The sequence below is a fragment of the Pristiophorus japonicus genome, chromosome 12 (genome assembly GCF_044704955.1).
Source record: "Pristiophorus japonicus isolate sPriJap1 chromosome 12, sPriJap1.hap1, whole genome shotgun sequence".
NCBI classification, from domain to species: Eukaryota; Metazoa; Chordata; class Chondrichthyes; family Pristiophoridae; genus Pristiophorus; species Pristiophorus japonicus.
The window spans coordinates 70247553-70269831 of NC_091988.1; the positions used below are offsets into that span (position 1 = coordinate 70247553).

General features: G+C 48.1%; 1 protein-coding gene across 4 annotated transcripts in view; it reads right to left on the minus strand.

The window, feature by feature from the left end:
- Positions 1 to 15516: 15516 nt before the first annotated feature.
- The window catches only part of LOC139277322 (uncharacterized), a 97999-nt gene continuing 91236 nt past the window's right edge, over positions 15517 to 22279 (minus strand). For 2 of the 4 annotated variants that reach the window (XM_070895636.1, XM_070895635.1), the window contains exons 12-13: positions 20333 to 20428; positions 15517 to 19929 (exon numbers count right to left, since the gene is read on the minus strand). In XM_070895636.1, the coding sequence (XP_070751737.1) occupies positions 19737 to 19929; positions 20333 to 20428 (289 nt within the window). In that variant the 3' untranslated portion in view covers positions 15517 to 19736. The remainder of the gene's footprint in view (positions 19930 to 20332; positions 20429 to 22279) is intronic. The other 2 variants (XM_070895637.1, XM_070895638.1) reach the window with 2 other exon arrangements.

The following is a 22279-nucleotide window of genomic DNA, read 5'->3' on the forward strand; positions in this document are numbered from 1 at the left end:
CAGGTCGCTATCGGGTGACTCATCATCATAGAATCATAGAAATTTACAGCACAGAAGGAGGCCATTTTGGCCTATCATGTCCATGCCGGCCGACCAAGAGCTATCCAGCCTAATCCCACTTTCCAGCTAATGGTCTGTAGCCCTGCAGGTTACAGCACTTCAAGTGCACATCCAAGTACTTTTTAAATGTGATGAGGGTTTCTGCCTCTACCACCCTTTCAGACATTGAGTTCTAGACCCCCACCACCCTCTGGGTGAATAAATTTTCCCTCAAATTCCCTCTAATCCTTCTACCAATTACTTTAAATCCATGCCCCCTGGTTGTTGACCCCTCTGCTAAGGGAAATAGGTCCTTCCTATCCACTCTATCTGGGCCCCTCATAATTTTATACACCTCAATAAGGTCTCCACTCAGCCTCCTCTGTGCCAAAGAAAACAACCCCAGCCTATCCACTCTTTCCTTATTGCTAAAATTCTCCAGTCCTGACAACATCCTGGTAAATCTCCTCTGTATCCTCTCTAGTGCAATCACATCTTTCCTGTAATGTGGTGACCAGAACTGCACACAATACTCCAGCTGTGGCCTAACTAGTGTTTTTTTACAGTTCAAGCTCTTATCAACCTCATTGCTCTCGGCTAATAAAGGAAAGCATTCCGTGTGCCTTCTTAACCACCTTATCTACCTGTCCTGCTACCTTCAGGGATCTGTAGACATGTACTCCTGCTACAATGTGCACTGGTGTAGTCATTGGGCCAGGCCCGTATTGCCTGTGAAGTCTCCCATGGTTATATCAACGTTCACAAGTGAGGAAGCGGCAGCTGTTTGAGATACTGGATGTAGGCCGTGATTGATGAATTGAACCACAGCAAGGGGAACACACCGTTCACAAACTTTTTATTCTCGAATTGTTCTTTTCTCTGGTGAAAATATTACACATTATCCCTGTAATCCCCACACACATTACATATCCCTGTAATCCCCACACATTACATTATCCCTATAATCCCCACATTACATATCGCTGTAATCCCCACACACATTACATGTCTCATCAACAAGAGCAGGCATCAACGATGAGATACAACACCACCTCCAGTGCGCCAGTGCAGCCTTCGGCTGCCTGAGGAAAAGTGTTTGAAGACCAGGCCCTCAAAACTGCCACCAAGCTCATGGTCTACAGGGCTGTAGTAATACCCACCCTCCTGTATGGCTCAGAAACATGGACTATGTACAGTCGACACCTCAAGTCGCTGGAGAAATATCACCAACGATGTCTCCGCAAGATCCTACAAATCCCCTGGGAGAATAAATGTACCAACGTTAGCGTCCTTGACCAGGCCAACATCCCCAGCATTGAAGCACTGACCACACTTGATCAGCTCCTCTGGCAGGCCACATTGTCCGCATGCTAGACACGAGACTCCCAAAGCATGCGCTCTACTCGGAGCTCCTTCACGGCAAACGTGCCAACAGTGGTCAGAGGAAATGTTACAAGGACACCCTCAAAGCCTCCCTGATAAAGTGCAACATCCCACTGACACCTGGGAGTCCCTAGCCAAAGACCTCCTTAAGTGGAGGAAGTGCATCCGGGAGGGCGCTGAGTATTTCGAGTCTCGTCACAGAGAGCGTGCGGAAATCAAGCGCAGGCACCAGAAAGAGCGTGCGACAAACCAGTCCCAGTCCCATCTACCCCTTCGCTCAACGACTATCTGTCCCACCTGTGACAGAGACTGTGATTCTCGTATTGGCCCCACACACATTACATATCCCTGTTATCCCCACACATTACACAAGTTACACACAGTAATCATGATACTTCCAACAATGTCTCACCTCCAACCGTTTTTTTTTAAGTATAAATTTTCGGGATGTGGGTGTCACTCGCAAAGTCAGCATTTATTGTCCATTCCATTCCTATATTACAACAGTCACTACAATTCAAAAGTACTTCATTGGCTGTAAAGTGCTTTGGGACGTCCAGTGGTCGTGAAAGGCACTTATAGAAATGCAGTTCTTTCTTTTTTTCCCCCTAATCGTCCTTGAGAAGGTGGTGGTGAGCCGCCTTCTTGAACCGCTGCAGTCCGTGTGCTGAAGGTGCTCCCACAGTGCTGTCAGGGAGGGAGATCCAGGATTTTTACCCTGCGACGATGAAGGAATGGTCGATATACTTCTAATCAGGATGACGTGTGACTTGGAGGGGAAGGTGGAGGTGATGGTGGTAGAGGTAGAGGTCACAGGTTTGGGAGATGCTACAGTGCATCTTGTAGATGGTACATGTGATATATTCTTTACAACATCACTAACAACACACACTACAAGATGGCTCCAACACATCATGTGACCATTATTGTATTTACAGCAGCAGTTGCATTACCACAGTAATCCACTAAGTGGAGATCTATTACACTTCTCCCTCCTGAATGAAGAAGTAATTATAACTAATTAATCATCATACATAACTTGCATGGTTATACACAAAAAAAGATATGGACTTATTTTGTCATATTTATAAATCAAACTTAACCAATGGTTTTCTGTTTGCTCTCGAACAGAACTCCCCAAACTTGGTGTCGAACTTAGACTCATCCTAGGCTGAGCCTGAGGAGAGTTTTTCTCCAAGGGATGCCCTTGATCTACATTTGAACTCTCTACAACTTCAGACTGTTTGACTGCCTGACTTTCTCTTGGACTTGTTTCCAGTACATCTGATGTAGGATTTGCTGCTGGTACTCTACTTTTAACAAAAGTATGACACTGCAGCCAGGGTGCGCTTTGATGGTGGAGGAAATGGATGTTTAAGGTGGTGGTTGAGGTGCCAATCAAACGGGCTGCTTTGCTCTGGATGGTGTTGAGCTTCTTGAGTGTGTTTGAGTTGCACTCATCCAGGCAAGTGGAGAGTATTCCATCACACTCCTGACTTGTGCCTTGTAGATGGTGGAAAGGCTTTGAATAGTCAGGAGGTGAGACACTCGCTGCAGAATACCCAGCCTCCTGTTCTTATAACCACAGTATTTATGTGGCTGGTCCAGTTAAGTTTTTGGTCAATGGTGACCCCCAGGATGTTGGTGGTGGGGGATTCGGTAATGCCATTGAATATCAAAGAGAGTTGGTTAGACTCTCACTTGTTGGAGATGGTCATTGTCTGGCACTTGTGTGGCGTGAATGTTACTTGCCACTTATCAGCCCAAGACTGAATGTGGTCCAGGTTTTGCTGCAAATGGCCATGGACTGCTTCATTACCTGAGGAGTTGCGAATGGCACTGAACACTGTGCAGTCATCAGCGAACATCCCCACTTCTGAGCTCATGATGGAGGGAAGGTCATTGATGAAGCAGCGGAAGATGGTTGGACCTAGGACACTGCCCTGAGGAACTCCTGCAGCGATGTCCTGAGGTTGAGGCTGAGGTGTTTGGCCTCCGACAACCCCAAACATCATCCACTCGATCAAACGCTGTCTTGATGTCAAGAGCGGTCACTCTCACCTCACCTCTGGAATTCAGGTCTTTTGTCCATGCTTGGACCAAGGCTGTAATGAGGTCTGGAGCTAAGTGGTTGTGGCAGAACCCAAACTGGACATCGGTGAGCAGGTTATTGGTGAGCAAGTGCTGCTTGATAGTGCTGTCGACGACACCTTCCATCACTTTGCTGATGATTAAGAGTTGACTGATGGGGCGGTGATTGGCCGGATTGGATATGTCCTGCTTTTCGTGGACAAGGCATACCTGGGCAATTTTCAACTTTGTCGGATTGATACCAGTGTTGTAGCTGTACTGGAACAACTTGGTTAGAGTCACGGCTAGTTCTGGAGCACAAGGCTTTAGCACTGCAGCCAGGATCTTGTCAGGGTCCATAGTCTTTGCTGTATCCAGTCCGCTCAGCTGTTTCTTGATATCACGTGGAGTGAATCGAATTGGCTGAAGACTGGCTTCTGTGATGGTGGGGCCGATATGGATCATCCACTCGGCACTTCTGGCTGAAGATGGTTGTAAACGCTTCAGCCATGACTTTTGCACTTGCGTGCTGGGCTCCGCATCATTGAGAATGGGGATATTCATGGAGCTTCCTCCTCCCGTTATTTGTTTAATTGTCCACCACCATGACGACTGGATGGGGCAGGACTACAGAGCTTTGATCTGACCTGTTGATTGTAGGATCGCTTAGCTGTTTATAGCACGCTGTTGAGCATTCTTGTCCTGTGTTGTAGCTTCCCCAGGCTGCCACCTCATTTTCGTTGTTATGCTTGATGCTGCTCCTGGCATGCTCTTCCACACTCCTCATTGAACCAGGGTTGGTCCCCTGGTTTGATGGTAATGGTGAGTGAGGGATATGCCAGGCCATGAGATTACAGATTGAGGTGGAATACAATTCTGGTACTGCTGCTGGCTCACAGTGCCTCATGGATGCCCAGTTTTGAGCCGCTAGATCTGCTCTGAAGCTATCCTATTTCGCGCGGTGGTAGTGCCACACAACACGAAGGAGGATGTCTTCAGTGTGAAGACGGGACTTCGTCATGGGTCACTGCTACCAATACTGTCATGGACGGATGCATCTGTGACAGGTAAATTGCTGAGGGCGAGATCAAGTAGGTTTTTTTTCCCAACACCTGCCATGAGCCCAGTCTGATAGCTATGTCCTTCAGGACTCGGCCAGCACTGTCAGTAGTTGTACTACCGAGCCACTCTTGATGATGGACATTGAAGTCCCCCACCCAGAGTACACTCCACCCGCCAGCGCATCACTCTGCCCGACAGTGCATCACTCCCTCTGACAATGTATCACCTCTGCATTGTGCACATCAGCTAATTTCACATGCTCAAATCCTCGGCTTTAGCAACTTTCTGACTGAAAAGTAAAAGTGCGGCCAGCTTGCTGTCGGAGTCCTGCAAAATCTCCTTGCACAGCGACAATCGGGGGATTCTCAGATCCCACTCCTTTCCTCGAGCTAAGCAGGGGCTGCCTGGCTGGTCTTTCACTGGGTTCAGGAGCAGAGGGGAGTGTTTAATTTAAAGATTTAATTGGGAGTTTGTTGAAATTTTACATTGTCCAATGGCGACACCTACTGGCTCATATAAGAATATAAGAATCAGGAGCAGGAGTCGGCCATTCGGCCCCGCGAACCTGCTCCACCATTCATGGTTGATCTTTGACCTCAACTCCACTTTCCCTCCCAATTCCCATATCCCTCGATTCCCTTAATATCCAAAAATCTATCGATCTCTGTCTTGAATACGACATCCATTAGTCACATGAGCAGGGAAAAGAGAACGAGTTGTATTTCTATAGCGCCTCAGGACGTCCCAGAGTGCTTTACAGCCAGTGAGGTACTTTTGAAATGTAGTCACTGTTGTAATGTGGCAAACTCGGCAACCAATTTACGCACAGCAAGCTCCCACACACAGCAAATGATAAATGACCGGATCATCTGTTTTAGTGATGTTGGTTGAGGGATAAATATTGGCAGGACACCGGGGAGAACAAACCTGCTCTTCTTCCAATAATGTCATGGAATCTTTTTCATCCATCTGATAGCAGACGGAGCCTGGGTTTAACGAAAGACAGCCACTCCAACAGTGCAGCCTTCCCTCTGTACTGCCCCTCCGACAGTGCAGCCCTCCCTCAATACTGCTCCTCCAACAGTGCAGCCCTCCCTTAGTACTGACCCTCCAACAATGCGGCGTCCTTCAGTACTGCCCCTTCGACAGTGCAGCACTCTCTCAGTACTGCCCCTCCAACAGTACAGGATCAAAAGTAGTAATCTCGGGATTGCTACCAGTGCCACGTGCTAGTCAGAGTCGGAATCACAGGATAGCTCAGATGAATACGTGGCTTGAGCAGTGGTGCAGCAGGGAGGGATTCAAATTCCTGGGGCATTGGAACTGGTTCTGGGGGAGGTACAAACTGGACAGTCTGCACCTAGGCAGGACCGGAACCAATGTCCTAGGGGGAGTGTTTGCTAGTGCTGTTGGGGAGGAGTTAAACTAATATAGCAGGGGGATGGGAACCAATGCAGGGATACAGAGGGAAACAAAAAGGAGACAAAAGCAAAGGACAGAAAGGAGATGAGTAAAAGTGGAGGGCAGAGGAACCCAAGGCAAAAAACAAAAAGGGCCACTGTACAGCAAAATTCTAAAGGGTCAAAGTGTAATAAAAAGGCAAGCATGAAAGCTCGGTGCCTCAATGCAAGGAGTATTCGGAACACAGGAGAGGGCTCTGAGCTAGTTAGAATGGGTGAGAGCTCAGATGAACAGGATCTCAAGAAAGAATGCAAAAGGCAGGAGGCAACAGAGCAGAGTAGCACTGGGGTAAGTGTAAACCACAAGGTGATAGGAAGGGACAATATGTATGAATATAAAGGGGCTGCAGGAGGGGTCAAAACTAAAAATCATGGTTTAAAAACTAGTATTAAAACACTCTGTCTAAACGCACGCAGCATTCGAAATAAAGTAAATGAGTTGATGGCACAAATCATTACAAATGGGTATGATTTGGTGGCCATTACAGAAACGTGGTTGCAGGGTGGCCAAGACTGGGAATTAAACATACAGGGGTATCTGACAATTCGGATAGACAAGAAGGGAAAGGAGGTGGGGTAGCTCTGTTAATAAAGGATGATATCAGGGCAGTTGTGAGAGACGATATTGGCGCTAATGAACAAAATGTTGAATCATTGTGGGTGGAGATTAGAGATAGTAAGGGGAAAAAGTCACTGGTGGGCGTAGTTTATAGGCCCCCAAATAATAATGTCACAGTGGGGCGGGCAATAATCAAGGGAATAATGGAGGCATGTGAAAAAGGAACGGCAGTAATCATGGGGGATTTTAACCTACATATCGATTGGTCAAATCAAATCGCACGGGGTAGCCTGGAGGAGGAATTCAAAAAATGCATACGGGATTGTTTCTTAGAACCAACAAGGGAGCAAGCTATCTTAGATCTGGTCCTGTGTAATGAGACAGGAATAATAAACGATCTCCTAGTAAAAGATCCTCTCGGAATGAGTGATCACAGTATGGTTGAATTTGTAATGCAGATTGAGGGTGAGGAAGTAGTATCTCAAACGAGCGTACTATGCTTAAACAAAGGGGACTACAGTGGGATGAGGGCAGAGTTGGCTAAAGTAGATTGGAACATAGACTAAACGGTGGGACAATTGAGGAACAGTGGAGGACTTTTAAGGAGCTCTTTCATAGTGCTCAACAAAAATATATTCCAATGAAAAAGAAGGGCGGTAAGAGAAGGGATAACCAGCCATGGATAACCAAGGAAATAAAGGAGAGTATCAAATTAAAAACCAATGCGTATAAGGTGGCCAAGGTTAGTGGGAAACTAGAAGATTGGGAGAATTTTAAACGACAGCAAAGAATGACTAAGAAAGCAATAAAGAAAGGAAAGCTTGATTACGAAAGAAAACTTGCGCAAAACATAAAAACAGAGAGTAAAAGCTTTTACAGATATATAAAACGGAAAAGAGTGACTAAAGTAAATGTTGGTCCCTTAGAAGATGAGAAGGGGGATTTAATAATGGGAAATGTGGAAATCGCTGAGACCTTAAACAATTATATTGCTTCGGTCTTCACAGTGGAAGACACAAAAACCATGCCAAAAATTGCTGGTCACAGGAATGTGGGAAGGGAGGACCTTGAGACAATCACTATCACGAGGGGGGTAGTGCTGGACAGGCTAATGGGACTCAAGGTAGACAAGTCCCCTGGTCCTGATGAAATGCATCCCAGGGTATTAAAAGAGATGGCGGAAGTTGTAGCAGATGCATTCGTTATAATCTACCAAAATTCTCTGGACTCTGGGGAGGTACCAGCGGATTGGAAAGCAGCTAATGTAACGCCTCTGTTTAAAAAAGGGGGCAGACAAAAGGCCGGTAACTATAGGCCGGTTAGTTTAACATCTGTAGTGGGGAAAATGCTTGAAACTATCATTAAGGAAGAAATAGCAGGACATCTAGATAGGAATAGTGCAATCAAGCAGACGCAACATGGATTCATAAAGGGGAAATCATGTTTAACTAATTTACTGGAATTCTTTGAGGATATAATGAGCATGGTGGATAGAGGTGTACCGATGGATGTGGTGTATTTAGATTTCCAAAAGGCATTCGATAAGGTGCCACATAAAAGGTTACTGCAGAAGATAAAGGTATGCGGAGTCAGAGGAAATGTATTAGCATGGATAGAGAATTGGCTGGCTAACAGAAAGCAGAGAGTTGGGATAAATGGGTCTTTTTCGGGTTGGAAATCGGTGGTTTGAAACATAGAAAATAGGTGCAGGAGCAGGCCATTCAGCCCTTCCAGCCTGCACCGCCATTCAATGAGTTCATGGCTGAACATGAAACTTCAGTACCCCCTTCCTGCTTTCTCGCCATACCCCTTGATCCCCCAAGTAGTAAGGACTTCATCTAACTCCCTTTTGAATATATTTAGTGAATTGGCCCCAACCACTTTCTGTGGCAGAGAATTCCACAGGTTCACCACTCTCTGGGTGAAGAAGTCTCTCCTCATCTCGGTCCTAAATGGCTTACCCCTTATCCTTCGACTGTGACCCCTGGTTCTGGACTTCATCAACATTGGGAACATTCTTCCTGCATCTAACCTGTCGAAACCCGTCAGAATTTTAAACGTTTCTATGAGGTCCCTCTCATTCTTCTGAACTCCAATGAATACAAGCCCAGTTGATCCAGTCTTTCTTGATAGGTCAGTCCCACCATCCCGGGAATCAGTCTGGTGAATCTTCGCTGCACTCCCTCAATAGCAAGAATGTCCTTCCTCAAGTTAGGCGACCAAAACTGTACACAATACTCCAGGTGTGGCCTCACCAAGGCCCTGTACAACTGTAGCAACACCTCCCTGCCTCTGTACTCAAATCCCCTCGCTATGAAGGCCAACATGCCATTTGCTTTCTTAACCGCCTGCTGTACCTGCATGCCAACCTTCAATGACTGATGTACCATGACACCCAGGTCTCGTTGCACCTTCCCTTTTCCTAATCTGTCACCATTCAGATAATAGTCTGTCTCTCTGTTTTTACCACCAAAGTGGATAACCTCACATTTATCCACATTATACTTCATCTGCCATGCATTTGCCCACTCACCTAACCTATCCAAGTCACTCTGCAGCCTCATAGCATCCTCCTCGCAGCTCACATTGCCACCCAACTTAGTGTCATCCGCAAATTTGGAGATACTACATTTAATCCCTTCGTCTAAATCATTAATGTACAATGTAAACAGCTGGGGCCCCAGCACAGAACCTTGCGGTACCCCACTAGTCACTGCCTGCCATTCTGAAAAGTACCCATTTACTCCTACTCTTTGCTTCCTGTCTGACAACCAGTTCTCAATCCACGTCAGCACACTACCCCCAATCCCATGTGCTTTAACTTTGCACATTAATCTCTTGTGTGGGACCTTGTCGAAAGCCTTCTGAAAGTCCAAATATACCACATCAACTGGTTCTCCTTTGTCCACTTTACTGGAAACATCCTCAAAAAATTCCAGAAGATTTGTCAAGCATGATTTCCCCTTCACAAATCCATGCTGACTTGGACCTATCATGTCACCATTTTCCAAATGCGCTGCTATGACATCCTTAATAATTGATTCCATCATTTTACCCACTACTGAGGTCAGGCTGACCGGTCTATAATTCCGTTTTCTCTCTCCCTCCTTTTTTAAAAAGTAGGGTTACATTGGCTACCCTCCACTCGATAGGAACTGATCCAGAGTCAATGGAATGTTGGAAAATGACTGTCAATGCATCCGCTATTTCCAAGGCCACCTCCTTAAGTACTCTGGGATGCAGTCCATCAGGCCCTGGAGATTTATCGGCCTTCAATCCCATCAATTTCCCCAACACAATTTCCCGACTAATAAAGATTTCCCTCAGTTCCTCCTCCTTACTAGACCCTCTGACCCCTTTTATATCGGGAAGGTTGTTTGTGTCCTCCTTAGTGAATACTGAACCAAAGTACTTGTTCAATTGGTCTGCCATTTCTTTGTTCCCCGTTATGACTTCCCTTGATTCTGACTGCAGGGGACCTATGTTTGTCTTTACTAACCTTTTTCTCTTTACAGACCTATAGAAACTTTTGCAATCCGCCTTAATGTTCCCTGCAAGCTTCTTCTCGTACTCCATTTTCCCTGCCCTAATCAAACCCTTTGTCCTCCTCTGCTGAGTTCTAAATTTCTCCCAGTCCCCAGGTTCGCTGCTATTTCTGGCCAATTTGTATGCTACTTCCTTGGCTTTAATACTATCCCTGATTTCCCTAGATAGCCACGGTTGAGCCACCTTCCCTTTTTTATTTTTACGCCAGACAGGAATGTACAATTGTTGTAATTCATCCATGCGGTCTCTAAATGTCTGCCATTGCCCATCCACAGTCAACCCCTTAAGTATCATTCGCCAATCTATCCTAGCCAATTCACGCCTCATACCTTCAAAGTTACCCTTCTTTAAGTTCTGGACCATGGTCTCTGAATTAACTGTTTCATTCTCCATCCTAATGCAGAATTCCACCATATTATGGTCACTCTTCCCCAAGGGGCCTCGCACAATGAGATTGCTAATTAGTCCTCTCTCATTACACAACACCCAGTCTAAGATGGCCTCCCCCCTAGTTGGTTCCTCGACATATTGGTCTAGAAAACCATCCCTTATGCACTCCAGGAAATCCTCCTCCACCGTATTGCTTCCAGTTTGGCTAGCCCAATCTATGTGCATATTAAAGTCACCCATTATAACTGCTGCACCTTTATTGCATGCACCCCAATTTCCTGTTTGATGCCCTCCCCAACATCACTACTACTGTTTGGAGGTCTGTACACAACTCCTACTAACGTTTTTTGCCCTTTGGTGTTCTGCAGCTCTACCCATATAGATTCCACATCATCCAAGCTAATGTCTTTCCTAACTATTGCATTAATCTCCTCTTTAACCAGCAATGCTACCCCACCTCCTTTTCCTTTTATTCTATCCTTCCTGAATGTTGAATACCCCTGGATGTTGAGTTCCCAGCCCTGATCATCCTGGAGCCACGTCTCCGTAATCCCAATCACATCATATTTGTTAATATCTATTTGCACAGTTAATTCATCCACTTTATTGCGGATACTCCTTGCATTAAGACACAAAGCCTTCAGGCTTGTTTTTTTGACACCCTTTGTCCTTTTAGAATTTTGCTGTACAGTGGCCCTTTTTGTTCTTTGCCTTGGGTTTCTCTGCCCTCCACTTTTCCTCATCTCCTTTCTGTCTTTTGCTTTTGCCTCCTTTTTGTCTCCCTCTGTCTCCCTGCATTGGTTCCCATCCCCCTGCCATATTAGTTTAACTCCTCCCCAACAGCACTAGCAAACACTCCCCCTTGGACATTGGCTCCGGTCCTGCCCAGGTGCAGACCGTCCGGTTTGTACTGGTCCCACCTCCCCCAGAACCGGTTCCAATGCCCCAGGAATTTGAATCCCTCCCTGCTGCACCACTGCTCAAGCCACGTATTCATCTGCGCTATCCTGCGATTTCTACTCTGACTAGCACGTGGCACTGGTAGCAACCCCGAGATTACTACTTTTGAGGTCCCACTTTTTAATTTAGCTCCTAGCTCCTTAAATTCGTTTCGTAGGACCTCATCCCTTTTTTTACCTATGTCGTTGGTACCAATGTGCACCACGACAACTGGCTGTTCTCCCTCCCATTTCAGAATGTCCTGCACCCGCTCCGAGACATCCTTGACCCTTGCACCAGGGAGGCAACATACCATCCTGGAGTCTCGGTTGCGGCCACAGAAACGCCTATCTATTCCCCTCACCATTGAATCCCCTATCACTAAGCGCTCCCACTCTTTTTCCTGCCCTCCTGTGCAGCAGAGCCAGCCATGGTGCCATGAACTTGGCTGCTGCTGCCCTCCCCTGATGAGTCATCCCCCCCAACAGTACTCAAAACGGTGTATCTGTTTTGCAGGAGGATGACCACAGGGGACCCCTGCACTACCTTCCTTGCACTGCTCTTCCTGCTGGTCTTCCATTCCCTATCTGGCTGTGGACCCTTCTCTTGCGGTAAGACCAACTCACTACACGTGATACTCACGTCATTCTCAGCATCGTGGATGCTCCAGAGTGAATCCACCCTCAGCTTCAATTCCGCAATGCGGACCGTCAGGAGCTCGAGGCAGATACACTTCTCACACACGTAGTCGTCAGGGACACCGGAAGTGTCCCTGAGTTCCCACATGGTACAGGAGGAGCATATCACGTGACCGAGCTCTCCTGCCATGCCTTAACCCTTAGATACCCTTAAATTGGTAATAACAATGTTACAGTTCACTTACTGATATAAAAAATAAAAAGAAAAGCTACTCACCAATCACCAGCCAATCACTTACCCCATTGGCTGTGACGTCACCTTTTGATTCCTTTCTACTTCTATTTTGCTTTCTCTCCCGCTGTAGCTGCACTGGTACGCCTTTTATAGGCTGCTCCGACACTGCTCCCACCTCTCACCAACTGCCGCTGGTACTCGAGCTCCCGCTGGGCCTTTTATAGGCTGCTCCGACACTGCTCCCACCTCTCACCAACTGCCGCTGGTACTCGAGCTCCCGCTGGGCCTTTTATAGGCCGCTCCGACACTGCTCCCACCTCTCGCCAACTGCCGCTGGTACTCGAGCTCCCGCTGGGCCTTTTATAGGCCGCTCCGACGCTGCTCCCACCTCTCGCCAACTGCCGCTGGTACTCGAGCTCCCGCTGGGCCTTTTATAGGCTGCTCCGACACTGCTCCCACCTCTCACCAACTGCCGCTGCTACTCGAGCTCCCGCTGGGCCTGTTATAGGCCGCTCCGACGCTGCTCCCACCTCTCACCAACTGCTGCTGGTACTCGAGCTCCCGCTGGGCCTTTTATAGGCCGCTCCGACGCTGCTCCCACCTCTCACCAACTGCTGCTGGTACTCCGCCAACTGCCGCTGCTACTCGAGCTCCCGCTGGGCCTGTTATAGGCCGCTCCGACGCTGCTCCCACCTCTCACCAACTGCTGCTGGTACTCGAGCTCCCGCTGGGCCTTTTATAGGCCGCTCCGACGCTGCTCCCACCTCTCACCAACTGCTGCTGGTACTCGAGCTCCCGCTGGGCCTTTTATAGGCCGCTCCGACGCTGCTCCCACCTCTCGCCAACTGCCGCTGGTACTCGAGCTCCCGCTGGGCCTTTTATAGGCCGCTCCGACGCTGCTCCCACCTCTCGCCAACTGCCGCTGGTACTCGAGCTCCCGCTGGGCCTTTTATAGGCCGCTCCGACGCTGCTTCCACCTCTCGCCAACTGCCGCTGGTACTCGAGCTCCCGCTGGGCCTTTTATAGGCCGCTCCGACGCTGCTCCCACCTCTCGCCAACTGCCGCTGGTACTCGAGCTCCCGCTGGGCCTTTTATAGGCCGCTCCGACGCTGCTCCCACCTCTCGCCAACTGCCGCTGGTACTCGAGCTCCCGCTGGGCCTTTTATAGGCCGCTCCGACGCTGCTCCCACCTCTCGCCAACTGCCGCTGTTAGTGGTGTGCCACAGGGATCGGTGCTGGGACCACAACTGTTTACAATATACATAGATGACCTGGAGGAGGGGACAGAGTGTGGTGTAACAAAATTTGCAGATGACACAAAGATTAGTGGGAAAGCGGGTTGTGTAGCGGACACAGAGAGGCTGCAAAGAGATTTAGATAGGTTAAGCGAATGGGCTAAGGTTTGGCAGATGGAATACAATGTCGGAAAGTGTGAGGTCATCCACCTTGGAAGAAAAACAGTAAAAGGGAATATTATTTGAATGGGGAGAAATTACAACATGCTGCGGTGCAGAGGGACCTGGGGATCCTTGTGCATGAATCCCAAAAAGTTAGTTTGCAGGTAATCAGGAAGGCGAATGGAATGTTGGCCTTCATTGTGAGAGGGATGGAGTACAAAAGCAGGGAGGTCTTGCTGCAACTGTATAGGGTATTGGTGAGGCCGCACCTGGAGTACTGCATGCAGTTTTGGTCACCTTACTTAAGGAAGAATATACTAGCTTTGGAGGGAGTACAGAGAGGATTCACTAGGCTGATTCCGGAGAAGAGGGGATTACCTTATGATGATAGATTGAGTAGTCTGGGTCTTTACTCGTTGGAGTTCAGAAGGATGAGGGGGGAACTTATAGAAACATTTAAAATAATGAAAGGGATAGACAAGATAGAGGCAGAGAGGTTGGGAGACTAGAACTAGGGGGCACAGCCTCAAAATACGGGGGAGCCAATTTAAAAACGAGTTGAGAAGGAATTTCTTCACCCAGAGGGTTGTGAATCTGTGGAATTTTCTGCCCAAGGAAGCAGTTGAGGCTAGCTCATTGAATGTATTCAAATCACAGATAGATAGATTTTTAACCAATAAGGGAATTAAGGGTTATGGGGAGTGGGCGGGTAAGTGGAGCTGAGTCCACAGCCAGATCAGCCATGATCTTGTTGAATGGCGGAGCAGGCTCGAGGGGCTAGATGGCCTACTCCTGTTCCTAATTCTTATGTTCTTATGTTCTCAGTACTGCCCCTCCAACAGTGCAGCGCTCCCACAGTACAGCCCCTCCGACAGTGCAGCGCTCCCTCAGTACTGCCCCTCGGTGACGAGACTTGAGGTGCTCAACACCCTTCCGGATGCTCTTCCTCCATTTAGCCAGGGACTCACAGGTGTCGGTGGGGATGTTGCATTTTATCAAGGAGGCTTTGAGGGTGTTCTTGAAACGTTTCCTCTGCCCACCTGGGGCTCGCTTTCCATGTAGGAGTTCCGAGTAGAGTGCTTGCTTTGGGAGTCTTGTGTCATACATGCGGACAATGTGGCTCGCCCAACGGAGCTGGTCAAGTGTGGTCCCAAATTCGAAGACAGACTTGAAAAATTCGGTCTTTATTTGTTAGACCGCAGATCACAGGGTACTATGATACAAATGTTTCAGATTATGAAAGGCACGGGACAGGGTGGACAGAAGCAGACTGTTCCCAGTCTGCATTTAGGGTTAGGGTTACAGACACAGGATTAAACGTGAGAGATTTAGAGCAGCAGGGGTGGGGGGTGGGGAGGAGAAACCTTTTCACCTTTTCACACAGAGAGTGGTGAGGCTGTGGGATTCACTGCCACGGTCAGTGGTTGAGGCACAAGCTGTGTGAACATTGAGGGTTGGATAGGAGAGGGGGAGGAAGGGAGAGGGGGTGAAAGGAGATGGGAACATGGTACTATGTGCTTGTATGGAGGAAAAGACCGACATGGACTGGATGGACCAAATGGCCTGTCTCTGTGTTGTATTTCCATGGTGCAGTGGAGTCTAGTCTTCTGAGGTTGGGGGCTGAGGCACATTGTTAGGGTAGTGTAGAGGGAGTTTTACTCAGCATGTAACTGTGAGATTCCTGACTTAACCCGTGTTCTATTTCCCAGCACGAGCATCCCTCATCTTGAGGGGTACAAAATTGTCACACAGGAAAAGAAACCCATGTGATGGTTTTGCCTCGATAACAAATTTGAGAAGATCACGATAAGGTAACAGAGTTTTAAATGCATTTATTATCATGGTTAAAAAGTCAATACAAGGTTGGGTATCGAACATTGTCACAGAATACCAGGTATTTGCTCCGTATTTCACAAGACTAGCAAGCCGCTAACTCATGCCGCACGCTGTGGCTGAATAGTGCCGGGCTATTTGAGCGAGATTATTTTCAACCCCCAACTTTTCTCTTAAAATTGCAAGATGTACAATCCAGTTGGGAAAAACTTTTTACACCGCTCACCCTCACATCATTTCTGCTGATTATAAATTACTTCAGCTCTTCTAAAGATTATCATAAAATGTATTTATTTTAATTGCTTCTTTCGCCAGCACTACTCTACGCTGAACTGTGAAACGGGCACAAGACTGCGTCTCAGTAATGCAATGTGGAATCTCACGGCACGTGGACAGAATCCTCACAGAATGATGGCGTCGGGTGTCATTCTGTGGTCTCACCAGGGGTTCTAGCTCACAGGGAGAATGGGTGGGAGAATCAGGAGTGCCCTGTTGTATCCACACTCCCTCCCGGTGCCGCTTCCCTGCTGGCAGGGTGGAATCGACACCACCCCCCCACCCCGCCCCGTTGAATAGCTTTATAAATTCTCTCGTCATGCAGTGGGAATGAGCTGCCCGCTGTAAGGTACCAGTCAGTCGCACCAGTACAGCTTGAGGTCCGTTCTCTATCTACCTGATCTGGTTCCACACTTCTTTCTCTCCTGGACCCACAACTCCCGTCACGTGTCCTCTATTTAAAACATCAGAGGAGATTTACGAGGATGTTGCCGGGACTGGAGAATTTTAGCTATGAGGAAAATTGGATAGGCTGGGGTTGTTTTCTTTGGAACAGAGGAGGCTGAGGGGAGACCTTATTGAGGTGTATAAAATTATGAGGGGCCTGGATAGAGTGGATAGGAAGAATCCGTTTCCCTTAGCAGAGGGGTCAACAACCAGGGGGCAGAGATTTAAAGTAATTGGTAGGAGGTTTAAAGAGGATTTGAGGGGAAATTTCTTCACCCAGAAAGTGGTGGGGGTCTGGAACTCACTGCCTGAAAGGGTGGTAGAGGCGGAAACCCTCACCACATTTTAAAAGTACTTGGATGTGCACTTAAGTGCTGTAACCTATAGGGCTACGGACCAAGAGCTGGAAAGTGGGATTAGGCTGGATAGCTCTTGGTCAGCCGGCGCGGACACGATGAGCGGAATGGCCTCCTTCCATGCTGTAAATTTCTATGATACTATGAATTGGAATCATAATCGGTAACAGGGTGATTGCTACTAAACATTTATTTTCTCCACCCCAAGGCAAAGGCTTTCACTGATCCGCGGCAGTCAATCCTCCTCTGGCACTTGGACCTAGTGACCACTCTTTGCATGTGGTCGACAGCGACTGCTGGCAAGCTATTTGACTGTAGAGGCACCACAGCAGAGCCCAAACCCATTCACAAGTGTGCGATTTCCAGTGTGTGTGTGTGTGGGGTGGTCACTGGTCTGGAGTGATAAGGAGCAGGGCAATGGGCTGATTCTATTTGCAGCGTCGCTATCTTTATGTTGCACTGCGCTCCGTTAACACAGGCACAGGCCAAGGAAGGAAGCTGGGATGTTGCTAGTCTGTACGACACAGTTGCATCCTGCATCGTGTGAGGGAACTTCAAAGCGGTGTGCAAATAGCGCAAGTGAAGCACAGGGTGAGGGCGGGAGATTGCGCTGGGACCGCGGCTGGTGCAGAGACACTGGAAACGCCAGCAACGGGACAGCGCACTGCCGCGCCAACCTGCGTCCGTGTCTCCGTACCAGCATCGGGCTCTCGGAACACCACACTTTATAATTCCCGGCCCTCACTCCTCCCATGCTGGGAAACGTTTAGTCAAACTGTTGAGAACCTCCGACAAAGGTGTTTGCGAGCTCCTGCCGGCCGCAGAGTTTTTGTGCTCCTGTATCGCCAAGCAAAATGAACGTTAAATTATAACAAATAAAAACATTCATTATTAATAGTGCAAAAATATAAAACCTCCATTATAATTACAAAGAGAAATGATGAATATATTCGCAGCTCTGACACTGCTAGACCAGTCTACAAAATAAATCCTCAGAGAATTAGTCGATGTAATGAAGAAACAGTGTAACTGAGGGGTCCGAAGCACTGCCTGGGAGAACGGGCAGTGGTGGGTGTAGCAGGGAGATAGCCTGGAAAGAGACAGGAGGCGGACAGTGGGCGGCAGCCCAGGCCATGCAATGAAGGTTCCCAGCCCGTGTCTGCAGGCTGCAACTTTCCGACATGGAAATGGGCTCCCAGGAGTCGCGCCCCAGTTGAGTGGGGTCGACAGCGGTAGAGAGGCAATGTGCAACTATGGTAGAGTTTACTGGGAGGAGTCACTGTGCCGGACTTTGCGAGTGCGGCGGATAAACACATTATTTGAAGGAGGTGCTCCTCAAATTCTGGTTGCACTTCAGTCCCACACGCCTGATCTTTGGGCACCCTGTGCGGAGAGGAGCGGGGAAGATCGGAAGGCCTCTTCGTAAGACTGCTCCTGGGCACGGCCAGTCCAGGCAGCAGGCGGTCGAGGGGGTCGTTCAGCCCAACTGCCTGCCGCTCTTCTGCGGTTACATCCGAGTCAGGGTGTCCACCGGTACGCTCGAGCCCTTCCACGAGAGTGGGTGCCGGAGGGACTGGAGTGCATTATCACCCCCACCGACCAAATTTTAATTTGACCGTTTAATGTTTAAAGTCTAATTTGTTTCATTGTTGGTTTTAGTGCCCCCCCCTTTAAATCAGGAGGCACTTGATTTAATGATTTATTGATTTACAGATACACCAAAAATAGTTGTAGAGCTGTTGATCTTTCAATATTTGAAGGGGCTGCTCCTCAAATTCTGGTTGCACTTCAGTCCCACACTCCAGATCTTTGGGCACCCTGTGCAGAGGGGAGCGGGCAGGTCGGAGGGTCTCCTCATGGGCCTGCTCCTGGGCATGACCAAGGCAGCGGGCGGTCGAGGGGATCATTCAGCCTGACGTTCTTCCGCGGTTACAGCCGAGCCAGGGTGTCCCTGGAGAAGGAGCACGTGGTGTCCACCGGTACGCTCGCGGCCTTCTGCGAGAGGTGGGCACCAGAGGGACTCAAGTTTATCATCAAACCCGGCAAACAAATTTTAATTTGATTTGTTTTATGTCCAAAGTTTAATTTGTTTAATGTGTCGGTTTTAGTGCCCCTTTAGTAAGGGGGCACTAGATTATTGTTTCAACTTTAAAATAGTTGTGGAGCTGTTGAGTTGGGAGCGGCTTAGCCAGTCACGTGACGTTCACAACACACAATAAAACCGCAGCCAGTTGGGTTCAGGGGATCCACGATGAGGCAGGTGGTTGTGAGCCTGGTGGATGAGCCTGGTGTAGTGTGATTGTTAAACCTTATGCTAATAAACCAACTAGTTCTTAATAGCAATGTGTTGCTATGAATTCTTAAACAAAGAATCCATGAAGCAAATACATTACAGTACACCGACGATTTCCGTTTCCATTCCATGCGAGAGATGTATAAACGTGCGGCTGATCCCCTATCGCCCAAAGTCTCAATTACTCCCACAACAATGCTCCCTCTAAGGGCCGCTCAGAAATGGGGAAGGTCCTGCGCAGGCCGATCACCGGCTTCTCCGTCGTCAATTACGCGCGTGCGTGGAATTTTAAAGGGACCGCGCATTAAAAGAAACACGCCGCGCAGAACAAAGTGCAGCTCACAGGGAATGTTGCCCTACGCAGTCAATAAAATGACTGCACTTCAACTCAGCAAAGGTCTGTGCCACTGGCCCAGTAACTCCCCACTGCTGGCTGTACTCACGGCTCAAATCAAAAGTGACAAGAAAACACAACTGAAATGGTGAAGGAAAAAAAAGGGAGGATTGTCTTCGATAAGCAGGTGCTGATCATGAGTTTCCCTTCCGCTCTAAGCAGGCTGCTGGCAGTCTGACTCCGTGCCCTGTTCTCCCCGGAACAAGGCATGACACCTCTCAAACAACAATATCCAGCCCTACCCAAACAATACTGCGCCCGAGGACAGCCATCATGTATCATGGCAACCGGCCCCACATCAAGCCCACTCTCCCTCGTGTAAAAACCCAACGTGCTGGTCAATGCTCGGTAATTGACAGGACAGTACAGCCGCTTGCCTTTCCTTACGTTACGCTTTTTCTTGCCAATGTCCATTTTCGTCATTGGGCAATTTTTGCCTTGCTAAGCGAGGCTGGAACCCGCTTGACTTTGGCTCCGGAACGGAGGGTGTACGTTGGTAGTGTCGCTTTCATAATGTCCGCTCTCAGCCACTTGAAATACTGGTACTGTTTCTCCACCCTCGAGGGAACGGCTCTCCAGTGCTTGCTGCTCTCTGAGAACATCCTGTGGTAACTGAGATAAAGTAATAGGTGATTGGCCGACAGGAGTAGCCCAATAGAAACCTCCGAGCTGAACACTGCCCCCTTGGATGGGAAGGAACCCCTGATGACCCAGTTGCTAAAGGCACTGACTAATGGGGGCACTGACCACGGTCCAGTGACTGCCAGGGCCGTCAGGGGATGCCCCTCCAGTTGAACAGCCAATGTTAACCGTCTGGGCTCATATGTGAGGACTGGGGCAAAGTATTGGAGGAACGCTGATGCCCACGGGACTGTAGCCCACCATGAATCAGTGGCTTCAGTAACAGCTGGGGAGAAAGATCATACACCAACAGCTGTATCCAGTGAGATCCCACTGTGCACCCTGTCTCTCTCCTTCTGTATTTTCTCTCCTCCTGTATTTATCACCTACTTACATCATTTCACCATTAGCATTACGCTGGTATTCACGGGCAACGTGCGAATTATAATCAATTGCTGCAAGCAAGGTACGTATTTGGTAATCTTCGTACCTACAGGGAAAGATCAATGAAGCAATGAACCAGCACACTTAGAATAGAGGAGGCAAGCGGGCACTAAACACTACTGGTTATGTACCACAGTTAGTCACATTTGAAACATACAAAACACTCACAGGGATTGACAGGGTAGATGCAGGGAGGATGTTTCCTCTGGCTGGGAGTCTAGAGCTAGGGGGTCACAGTTTCAGAATAAGGGGTTGGCCATTTAGAACTGAGATGAGGAGAAATTTCTTCACTCTGGAATTCTCTACCCTAGAGGGCTGTGGAGGCTCAGTCGTTGAGTTATATTCAAGGCAGAGATCGATAGATATTTGAATATTAAGGAAATCAAGGGATATGGGGATAGTGCAGGAAAGTGGAGTTGAGGTAGACGAACAGCCTTGATCTTATTGAATGGCAGAGCAGGCTCGAGGGGCAGAGTGGCCTACTCCTGCTCCTTAAGGTATATCTTTGCATTTAAACCCTCTTTACAACACTCCCATATCAGACGGGGAACATGTGTGATGTGCACAAATCAAATTGGGAGGAGAAGGAAGGCAAAGAAAGTCACTTAAAAACGAAACAAAATTATAGACTAGAATCATAGAATGGTTACAACACAGAAGGCCATTCGGCTCGTCGAGCCCGAGCTGACTCTCTGCTAGTCCCACTCCCATGCCCTTTCCCCATTGTTATCAAAATAATTTGAGCTAGTTAAGATTGAAATTTCTGGGAGACAGTGGGTCCTTTCACTCCTGGAATCTTTAATCTAGTTCAGACCTGATGGGCTCAAAGCCCAGAAGGTTTGCTGGTGGAAATGGGTTGGAACAGATTTGATCCAATTCCACAGCACAAAACATAGGTAAGGAATAAGATAAGGTTCATCAAACCCATAGCCCTATCATGGACTCTACCCATCCATTTAATCTCCTCCCATAGCCCATGTACATTCTCATCAATCACGGACTTTACCCACCCAATTAATGACCTCCCACAGCCCATGTACATTCTCCCCTTTCATGGACTCTACCCCATTTATTTAATCTCCTTCATTGGCTGTTAAGCGCTTTGGGATACCCTGAAGTCGTGAAGGGCGCTACATAGAGAGTAAAATATTGGATGGGATAAACATAGTAAGAGAGGAAGTATTAAGGGGTTTAGCATCTTTCAAAGTAGATAAATTACCAGGACCGGATGAAATATATTCAAGGCTATTAAAAGAAGCAAGGGAAGAAATTGTGGAGGCTCTGACCATAATTTTCCAATCCTCCCTGGCGACAGGAGTGGTGCCGGAGGATTGGAGAACTGCTAACGTTGTACCGTTGTTTAAAAAGGGAGGAAGGGATAAACTGAGTAATTGGCAGCCAGTTAGTTTAACCTCGGTGGTGGGCAAATTATTGGAATCAATTCTGAGGGACAGTATAAACCTTCCTTTAGAAAGACACAGATTAATCAAGGTCAGTCAGCGTGGATTTGTTAAGGGGAGGTCGTGTTTGACTAACTTGATTGAATTTTTTGAGAAGGTCACAAGGAGGGCCAACGAAGGCAGTGTGTTTGATGTAGTTTACATGGCAGGCTTATCCATGGGAGAATGGCAAATTGGATCAAAAATGGGCTCTGTGGCAGTAAGCAAAGGATAATGATCGATGGGTGTTTTTGCAATGGAAGGCTGTTTCAAATGGGGTTCCACAGGGATCAGTACTCGGCCCCTTGCTTTTTGTAGTACCAGATTGAACCTCCCTTATCTGGAACCCTCAGGACCTGGCCTGTTCTAGATAAGGGATTTTTCCGGACAAGGGGTGGTCGCGTTAAATTGGATGGTACAGGTACTGAGCAAGGGAATATCGGGGCTGGGTGGCTTGG